The 10,877-nt window shown below is 40.6% G+C and overlaps 1 protein-coding gene across 2 annotated transcripts in view; it reads right to left on the reverse strand.

Annotated features, from left to right (window-relative positions):
* Nucleotides 1-8,311: 8,311 nt before the first annotated feature.
* LOC149772722 (uncharacterized) overlaps nucleotides 8,312-10,877 on the reverse strand; it is an 11,195-nt gene continuing 8,629 nt past the window's right edge. Inside the window, exons 6-8 of one of the 2 annotated variants that reach the window (XM_089947440.1) lie at nucleotides 10,139-10,355; nucleotides 9,226-9,325; nucleotides 8,312-8,832 (exon numbers count right to left, since the gene is read on the reverse strand). In XM_089947440.1, the coding sequence (XP_089803566.1) occupies nucleotides 8,687-8,832; nucleotides 9,226-9,325; nucleotides 10,139-10,355 (463 nt within the window). In that variant the 3' untranslated portion in view covers nucleotides 8,312-8,686. The remainder of the gene's footprint in view (nucleotides 8,833-9,225; nucleotides 9,326-10,138; nucleotides 10,356-10,877) is intronic. The other variant, XM_089947441.1, reaches the window with a different exon arrangement.

Below are 10,877 nucleotides of genomic sequence, written 5' to 3' on the forward strand. Positions count from 1 at the left end.
TCATGCCTGTCCTCAAGTTGATACGACGTAAAGACAATCAGTGGCGACGCGTTCCAGTATAAAAAGGTCTGTGACTAAGTAGGGGTATCGGTGTTTTTGGTGCTGAAGAAAACAAAGATGTCACCCTCCAGAAAACATCCCTCTTCTAAAACCCAAGGAAAGAAAAGGAAAGGACTGCCTCCTCGTTTAGTCAAACATGGGGACATGTTATCTGTCCTGTCCAAAGCTTCTCCACTCCTACGAAAAAAACTCATTCAATCAGCCTCCAAAGAGGTCATCGATACCGTGTGCGAATGTTGTTTGAACGTGTTGAAAGGCACGATCCCTTTGTCCAAACACCAGAAACAATGCTTAGGCAAACATCATCACGTTCTTCGCCAAATGGTTCAAAAGAAAATTCCCATTCGTCAAAAAAAGAAGATGTTGCTCCAACGTGGAGGAATTTTACCCCTCTTGCTAGGCCCATTGCTGAAAGGAGTCTTGGGAACCATGTTGGGAGGACTGGTGGGAGCAAGATAAAAAGGCCCTCTGAAGTCCCAATATCTCAGAATCGACCCCTGACATCGCATGGAAGGAGGAAAGCTAGCTTTAGTGCCTGACAAACGATGGATGGAATATCATCGTTGGCAAGAACAACGCACCCCACATTTACCTCCCAATCCCAATTTGAGCGAGATGTCCCAGTTACAACACGAATTGCAGTCCTTGATGGATCGCCAAGATTTGTCCGAAACAGAAATATCGCAAAAGTACGGTCAACTCTTGCAACGACTGCAACTCTTTCACCAGAAAGCTTTAGACGAAATAGCTCTACCCACTCTGAAAGATTTTAAGACCTTGATGAAAAGTCCAGCACCATCACCAGTACCACTACCACCACTACCAGTGACCAAGACAGAAGAAGGAGAAGAAGAGGAAGGGTTTCAAACTCCACCAGAAAAAGTATGCAAGTTAACACCACCTACCTCCAGAATTGGATGGATTAAAAAGATGATGACCACCCCTTCTTCATCAGAAGAGAAAAAGAAGGTGAAGACAGAAGTGAAACAAGAAAAAATATCCCCTGTTCAGACATCCTCCTCCTCCTCCTCGACACCTATTGCCGGCCGCACACGCAAAGCATTACAATCCAAGAAAGTACCCCAAGAGAAAAAGAGTAGCATCTTCCAAGAGTGGGTGCCTTATTAACAAACAAACCAACAAATGGAAAAAGTCTTAGCCAGCATTTACTACGATCCCTCCCATCCTGCAGGTTACGCAGGAGTTCACAAATTGTATCGTGCTGCCAAAACTCGACTGAAAAGTCTCCGTTTACCTCAAGTGCAGCGATGGTTACAAGAACAAGCTACCTACACTTTACACAAACCCATTCGACGCAAGTTTGCCAGAAGTCGCACCCGAGTGGAAGGCATCGATCATCAATGGCAAGCCGATTTAGCCGATGTCTCTCATTTGGCCAGCTACAATCGCGGGTATAAATATTTGTTTTGTGTCATCGACGTCTTTTCAAAATTTTCCTGGGTCGTGCCCTTGACTTCCAAATCGAGCAGCGAGTTAGTGCGAGCCCTGCAACAGGTGTTGAAACAAAGCGGTCGTCACCCTCTTCGATGGCAAACGGACAAAGACACCGAATTTCTGAACCAAGCTTTCCAAAAAGAATTAAAGAAACGTGACATTCATTTTTTTACCACCGAGAAGCCAGCATCGAGGAACATTTTCAACGCACTTTGAAAGAACGCATGTGGAAATATTTTGCGCATCACCACACTCTGAAGTACATCGACATCTTACCACACCTGGTGCAAGCGTACAACCAATCTTACCATCGAAGCATTGGACGTGCCCCGTAAGAAGTGACTCTCGAAAACGAAGTGCTGGTGTTTGAGCGCCTGTTTGGTGCGTCCCCGACGAGGGCTGTCCATAAGAAAAGTGGAGTGTTTGACGTAGGAGATTGGGTACTCATTGGCAAAACCAAACGCACTTTTGACAAAGGTTACTTACCTAACTGGACCACCGAATTGTTTCGTGTCACTGGACGAGTGTATGGTCGTCATCCTGCCGTCTATAAATTGGAAGACATGAACGGAGAAGTGCTCAAAGGAACGTTTTATTTGCCCGAGTTACAACGTGTCACCAAAAAAGAAGACGACGTGTACGACATCGAAAGCATTCTCGAACGCAGAACCCGTAAAGTGGGCAAACAACGTGTCAAAGAAGTCAAAGGAAACGATATCCGCCCAGTTTTGATTCTTGGATCGACACTTCGCAAGTCATCGACTATAAAAAGAAGTGACCATCATGCCCTTTCACACAGACGCAGCTACGTCGACCACTCCTTCACCTTCACCTAGTTCTTTTCTGCAAGATTTACAGAAACAAAACTTGTGGGTGTGGTGTGGAGAACGTGTGCCTAAAACGCAAATCGTCTTTTTCTGCCAAATCTTCGTGGTGTATTGTGTCATCGGGGCAGCCATTGCCAATTTGAGTTTGCAACAAGGAGACAAACAATTGTGGACCATTTTATTGAGCAGTTGCATCGGTTACCTGCTTCCCAATCCCTCCCTGAAATTCACCTCGAACGGGAACAACGGGAACCTTGTGTCCAGTGCCAGTGCCAGTCACCACTCCAATAACAACAATAACCCCATTTTGGGCTGAGACACACCTCTGACGTCAATGTAACCCCTCGGACAGCCACAGAACTCTGGAATTATGAGCAATAACAACCAATTTTACTTAACCTTACCCAGTGACAGTTCCATGGAGGTGTTTCCCAAGAACACGTTGTGCTGTTACACGGCCAAATTACCGCAGGCCATCCCATTAGATCACGAAGTCCATTGGGAAGTGGCTTTAGTGGAAATCATTCACCCGACCCAAGTCCTCAATGTCCTTCCTAATCAAAATTTTTTTACGGTGGAAGTTCATGACGAGCCAATGCAAAAGTACTTGAATACCCATGTCAAATATGATCACAAAACCTATGATGACAAAACTCAAAAGTGGTCCTACCACTTGTTCATTCCCCCAGGTTATTATTTTAGTGGTCAACATTTGGTCAGCACCATTACCTCCAGATTTAATGTCGTGTTTCTGAAAGCTTTGGAAAGTGTCAAAAAAAAGTGTCACCATGGAGTACCACAAAGCAGCTCGTCGCTTCCTGATGAAATATGACGGGGGTAAAATCGTGTCCATTTTATTTTGTCCTGAATTGTTTGACATGTTGGTCGGAGACATGGACATGAGAATGGCCATGATCAAGAAAAACGAATTACCAATCATTTACGACAACGAGTCTTTTGGCAAGTTATTTCGTTCCCCGGTAGAACTGAACCAAGGACTGAATTTGATGTTTGTGTACTCCGATGTGTTCGAGTACAACGTGGTGGGACACACCTCCGTACCGTTACTGCGTGTCATTCCTTTCAAAGTGGATTCTGCCACGACCGCTGACGAGGAAGGTGGAAACACTTATCACGTCCACCGCGAATTTGTACATCCTCACTATTTGCCCGTCAGCAAGTCTTATTTGGACACGGTCAACATTGCTATAAAAGGAGATCTGGGACAAAATATTTCATTCACCAAAGGGAAAGTCACGGTGAAACTCCATTTTCGAAAACGGTTCTCTCACGACTCGTAAGTCATGTATCCAGTGTACCGAGGGGTTGCTCGACAGCGAGGACACGGTTTAGGAGATATGTTAAAATCGGCTTTTCGTTTGGTGGTCCGGTGTTGAAACCGATGGTGAAGAGCGGATTGTACGCCTTGAAAGATGCGGCACTGACACAAGGCAAAGAATTTCTCCAAAATGTCATCATCGACAAACAAAACCCCAAAGAATCTTTCTTGAGGGCAGGCAAAAATGTCTTGCTGTAAACGGGTAAAGACCTTTTGGGTCGACGAGAAATACCTATAAATGCCCTGCACGCTACCGAGTCAGGCATTCAGCAAGGACAAGGCAGAAAGAGACGACGAAGAAAACACCCTTTCACCAGACTTCACACTTCTAAAGCTAGAAAGACAAAGAAAAGAAGAACCGTTCGAGACTTAGACGTTTTCGATTATTAAAATATTGAGACACAGAGAAAAAATGATGCACCGAGAGTCTTGCGCTTGTTCCAAAATCGGAACTGGATCTGTTTGCCATGACACCCACCATGATGACGATGCAAGAATCCCAGTGGGTGGAATTTCATCCCGTCTCCTCTTTGACGGATTCTGCTCCCATCGAGTTTGACATCAAATGTCAGCCCGAAGATTACATCGATCTGAATAGCAGTTACCTGTATTTGAAATTCAAAGTGATCAAAACGGACAACACCAATCCTGGAGCCAATGATAGGGTAGCGTCCGTCAACAATTTCATGCATTCCTTGTTCAGCGAAGTGGACTTGTACTTAAATAACAAACTGGTCAGCATCAGCATGGATACTTACCCGTATCGTGCCTACCTGGAAAATCTCTTGACGTACGGAAAAGAAGCCAAGAATACTCATCTGGATGCTTGCGTGGTATGGAAACCTGACATAGTGGGTGATATCATTGACTTTATGAGAAGAAATGCTCAGACCACCCGATTCAATAATGTGAAATTACAAGGCACAGATTCCTTGGTGTGTGGACAATATCGCAGCCTGGGCTATTCCTTAGAACATTTAGTAATTCATTTTGATTCTCGTTCTTCTTCTAGAAACGATGTGAAAGTAGATCGATGGTTTTGTGACCAGTATGCGTATCTTTTGTCTCAAGCTAGGAAACGTAGTGTCCATCAATGGCCTAATGACTTCCAACAGTGGAAATCACAATTTCATTCACAACGTTGTCAGCCCTGTCCAAAATAATGTGAGTTGAAAAAAAATGTTTGGTATTTGAAAAAAATGTTTGATGTTATATTGTTGGATTATTGTTAAAAATGTTAGAGTTGTTTGTTCGTGTTCAGTGATTTTGAATAAAAAATGTTGTGTTTTGAAAAAAATGCCTTTGTGGTTTGTTTGGCTATAAGAATTTTGATTCATGCGCTTTGACTTCTCTCTATCTCTCTCATGACACTCATTGAACGTTCCGGCTCGAAAACCGTGTAGGGATGTTTTCCTTCACCTCCGCGCTTTGACTTTAAAACAGGGGGCGGTTTCCAGTCTAACCATCCATTGTCGACTCATCCTCCTACGAAGATGTGATCCAAACTAGCTAAGCTAAACGAAGCCTACGTGAATTTGCATAGGGTCAGACACAGTCTGATACCGAAGCCAGAAGAGATAGAGAATGTGAGAATGTTAAAAGTCACTGAAGACCTGATAGAAGAGCTCTTCAGAGAAGAAATGAACAGGGAGAAAGAAGAATGGACAGAAAAGTACAGACTTCAGAAACAGCAGAGAGAGCAGCAACAGCAACAACAACAGCAGCAGCATCTTGAACCTGACAGAGGCTTTGTCGATTGTCGTATCGATACCAAAGAGTTCTTCTTCTCTTTCCGAAGAAGCAGACCTATCGTCAGAAAGTCTGTCGTTAGAGGACGTCGCATTCTTAGAAACTAAAAGATCGCCCTAGCTTCAACTTCACGCAAGCAAAAAAAAAACAAAAAAAAAACAGCCCTTTTCAGGGCTACCCAAATCTCTGGAAAAGAAATAACAATCGATTTGCCAATGTGTGTATGTAGAGTAGTGTGAAGATAAACACTGACTCTTTTCTGTTGTGATTGTATGTGTTTGTGTTTGTAAGCATTCACGTACGTTTGTGTGGATAGTAGATAATGTTTTTTATATTTGACGTGTGGGAATAGTAGATTTGGGGTTTGTTTATTGCTGCTCCGCGTATGTGGATAGTATATTTTTAATGAAAATTTTAAAATAGTAATGGGTATTAAAAAAAATTGAGTGAGTGTTTCTTTTAGGTCCCCGCGTTGTTAGGTCATGATCTAGGTAATATAAATTTTGTTTTATGGGATGTTTTCCTTCACATCCGCGCTTTTAGTATAAATTGAAAATCGCTCGGTAGTCTAACTACCCTTGTCGATTGATCAAGAGAATGAACATCAGACTAGCAAAACTGCTTGAACTTCATGTACACCTGGAATATGCCAGGTGTATAGTGAATGAGCTGGGTGCAGAGGCCATCGTACAAGAGGCAAGGATAAAGAAAGAAGAGGAGGAGAGAAGACAGAGGGAAGAGGAGGAAAAGAAAATAGGAGAGAGGATGTTGTATAAAATTCCAGAGACAGAGGATTGGGGTGCTGAAGCCAATCATCCCGCCTCTGCACTCCCAAGAAAAAAAGTAAAAGGAGACTGGCGAAGAAGATGTGTGTGTGGTGCCAGGCCTGGAAGGTGCCATCATTAACCAGGTGTCACTGGAGTTCAAAAACAACAGCCCTTTTCAGGACTAATCAATACTTTTGAAAAGAAATAGTAATCGATTTGCCAATGTGTGTATGTAGAGTAGTGTGAATATAAACACTGACTCTTTTTTAAAATTGTGTGTGTGTGTGTTTGTGTGTGTGTGTGTGTGTGTGTGTGTGTGTGTGTGTGTGTTTGTAAGCGCTCACGTACGTTTGTGTGGATAGTAGATTATTGGGTTATGTAAGAGCTTAAATTGGTTTGTCTGGATAGTAGATTAGGGTTTCATTTTAATGCTTTGCGTGTGTGGATAGTAGAGTTGGGGTTTGTTTATTGCTGCTTCACGTATGTGGATAGTAGATAATATGAAATGAGAAAAGTAGGGGATGTTTTCCTTCACGTCCGCGCGTTTTAAGTAATGATCTAGGTAATATAAATTTTATGTCTTGGGGATGTTTTCCTTCACGTCCGCGCTTTAACTATAAGAACCCACAAGGTTTGATGTTCGAACCATTCTGCGGAATAAAGACAAGGAAGATGGTAGCTGTAACAGAATTGTTTAACCAGTTGAAGGACATTTGGTATTGGATGGTGGATGGAGCTTATGTAGTGGAAAGGATTGAACGAAAATGGAAGCATGAAGTTAATCGGGATTTTGTCAGAAGGCAGGTGACCAACCTGAAATTAGCTATGGATCTGGTGAAAGAGATGATAGAAGAAGAAGTAAAAAGACTAAGAGGCTTTATAGATCCAGAGTATGTAAAGATTGATCACTTAAAGGAAGCCATGGATAATGTGATAGAAATAAGGTGCTTTTTGGAAGACGTAATGGAATGGACAGAGTGGTCCTTTGTCAAAAACGGCCTGGACCAGCTTAAGAAATCGGAAGAACTTATGAGAAAAGTAATGGAGGAAGAAGTAAAGAAGATCAAAGACAAGTGGAATAAAGAACGAAAGGATAAGGAAAACTTAAAGAAAAAAGAGGCCTTTGAAAACTCAACAACAATTGGATCATAATACAGGAGAAATTCCGAGCAATAGGTCATCCAGACTGGATGCCAGAGAAGGAGAAGAAGAAGAAGAAAGGAATACTGGCAAAAGTGAGAACTTGGTGGAAGCAGTGGAGGAAATAAAAGAAGAAGATGATGATGAAACCAAAGGTCCTTTTCAGGGCCACTCATAAGTCTCGAAAAGATCTTAACTTTCAATTGCCTAGCCCATTTTTTTATTTTTTTTTATTTAAAAAAAAAATAGAGACCCCCCCCCCGTTTCAATTTTTTGCCTGTTCCCTTTCCATAGACCCATCAGGTCGGGACCGTATTAAATTAGGGTCCCGACCCTGTTCCATTTCCCCTTGTCCCTAGATAGGCCCACACTGTATTCCCATGTTCCCTTGTCCCTAGACAGGCCCAAACTCTATTCCCATGTTCAATTCCCCTTGTCCCTAGAATGGATATTTTTTTCTCCCATGTTAAATTACATAGTCCCCAGAGTGGATATTTTTTTCTCCTATGTTAAATTTTACATAGTCCCCAGAGTGGATATACCCTTTTTAACATGGAAGTCCCCTAGTGTCTAGAGTGTCCCTATTCACTACTTATATTCATAGTTCATGCTGTGTTCATTCGCTGAGAGCGAAATAAAGGAAATGTTAAAAATATCTACAGAAAGCATTCTATGTCTGAGCCATGCATACATAATGTATGCAATTCCAGAGCCATGAATGAATAGTGTGGCTGATTCTATAGGTGATGACCACCAATCACAACAACACACTAGCATGGCTGCATTTTGTTTTAAAACCCAAATCTGGATGCTGCCGGAATACTGATTTAAAATCTCATTATTTCGACTTTTCATTATTGCCAATCGGAACTATGGTACCAAATCATGAACATCTTGTATACATCATACAATTTGTTTTCTTCATAAAATGAAAGTTATACATAACTGTGTTTACAAGAAGTTTCACGCCAAACAATATTTAAAAGTTTATTGTATTGGATGAAGATATAATTTACATTTTTCTATCAATTAGATGTATGAAGTTTAAATGATATGTCTAAAGCTGGTACATTTAAATTTGTACTCCAAAAGCTTCACCACCCCAACACACGTACCCACACACCCACACCCGAGTAAAATCTATAGATACAATAAAATAAACATTTTAATTGGCAGTAATATTTGAAAATACTTTGAATCAATCAAAGTGTGTGCATATTAAAAGGACGTTTTTTTATTTAATTTATTTTCTTGAGTAAACTTCATAAATTTGTTGAACAAAATTAAAACTCCCGATATATGAATAATTAATTCGTCATCGTGCCAACATTTGACATGTTTCTTGTTAACTACACTTTGGGTGTCTTCCGCCGGGTGACCAACAGCACACACAAAAAGACGGCAAAAGCAAAAGCCATTAGAATGAGAACAGCGAGCACTGTAGTAACTGCAATAAACACAGAGCCTTCCAAACACGTTGTATCCTCCTTAGGATCTGAAAAGAAAGATTAAAACTTGAGTATAAAAAGGAGCAAGGCATTAAAGGGTAAATGCTTATAGACGTCATAAACCAGCTAGCCTACATACATACATATGTACATTTATAGATACATACATAGATATTTATATACATACACACACACATACCTACATACGAGCTGCAGAGATCTACGTAAGTACACTGTATGACTGTATGTATCTAATAAATTTACAGTGCAATAGTAGAACAATATTATCGGGTGCTATACAATTAGATGCAGTTTTAAACAAAATGTATGTTATACACATCTGAAAGATTTTTTGTCAAATGTACAAATACATTTTCAAGCAGATATCAGGAGAAAAAAGGAGGTTTTGGAATGGAAACAATAAAATTTTGCACACATACTGTCCTTAATGACGATGGTGGCCTGAACTGTTTGTACTTCCACTGAGTCGGTAGTCTCACGGCGACGCCTTCCTGTGACACCTTGGCAAGTGTTTCCAGACTAATAATAATAATAATAATAATAATAATAATAATAATAATTATAATACAGGTACCACGGTAATTTGGGACCGATCACAATCAAAAAACGAAAGCCAGTGGTGAATCCAGAAGGGCTTTGAGTACATTCCTTTGAACCTTTATTTTCCAGTTAAAATTGCAAAATTTTAAGGGGAAAGTGTTGGCCATTTTTAAGCAAAACGAACCATCACTTCTCAAAATGAACCCTCGAAAGCAAATTATCTGACGTTTAAAATATCAAATATCCGTGAACTGACCAGAGAACTTTAAAGCTATGCAATACAGATGTAGAAATCGTGCTTGGTGTTGTCGCAGCACACTACAAACCCAGAAACATCCTGGGGAAAAAATGTTAGTAATGAAACCAGACATACTGCAAAACGGGACTTTTCAAACCAATAAGAACACAGAACAAGTCCTTCTGATCGCCAGAGAGAGAGAGAGAGAGAGAGAGAGAGAGAGAGAGAGAGAGAGAGAGAACTGCAAGATAAAGAAAAGAACAGTACAAATTTCCACAATAGCAGTTGTGAATAATAATAATAATAATAATAATAATAATAATAATAATTAGCAGCATTGTGTCGTTATAGTAGTACTAATAAATTCTCTGACACCTAAGTCAGCCTATTACCGGAAATAATAATAATAATAATAATAATAATAATAATAATAACATTAGTAGTAGTAGTAGTAGTAGTAGTAGTAGCATTACATTAAGATCTTATCAGCCACTAATTCTATTTAGTTATTGGGACACAATGCTGCTCACAACATAATCTGAGAGTGTACTAACGAAACATCTTGGATCCGTGCTGTTGTAGCAGAAGGCGATTTGACATTCCACCGTTACTATATGCGGACCTGGTCTGGTAGTCTCGAAAGCGTTTATCTCAAAAGATGAGGTTTTAAAATCGTTTGGTGTACGATTCGCCGGAGCGGTATTATTACTGTCAAAAGTAAACGCTTGCTGGTTGGCAGGCAGCAGAAAAGGTAAGGCACCCTGTCCACAACTGAAATTTTGGAGGAAAATGTAGTGTGATGAAGGGATCTTGTATGTTTCTGATTTCGACTAATTGTTTTTATTTTCTAAACTTACTTAAAAACGATATTGTTAATGGCGACAGCGAGTAACTGGCAAAAGGCAAACTGGTTGTGTGAGAGTCGAATGAAAACGGACTCTCGGTTCCGACTGTATACTTTTTCAATTTAGTCATAATAATTGGTACTTAAGGATTGATTAATTAATCAATTGACTGATTGTCTGATTGACTGAATGGGTCGTACATAACGGCACATCAGCACATGGAAAGCTATATATCGTGCCGAGGTAACTAAAGCAAAGTTTCATGTCTAGGGACACACAATGACGGTCATCCCTGCTTAGTCTGGTCAGGACTCGAACTCGCTCTATTCTGGTTGAGAGTCAGGCACTCTAATCACTGTACCATCACGGCTTTAAGACTAACCTTTACGTGTGGCTTAAAATGTGTTATACCAAGACAATGGAGATCTTATATATGCAGTGAAAACTA

The sequence above is a fragment of the Sinohyriopsis cumingii genome, unplaced genomic scaffold (assembly GCF_028554795.1).
Source record: "Sinohyriopsis cumingii isolate HCF-2022 unplaced genomic scaffold, ASM2855479v2 utg001196l, whole genome shotgun sequence".
In the NCBI taxonomy this organism is placed as follows: Eukaryota; Metazoa; Mollusca; class Bivalvia; order Unionida; family Unionidae; genus Sinohyriopsis; species Sinohyriopsis cumingii.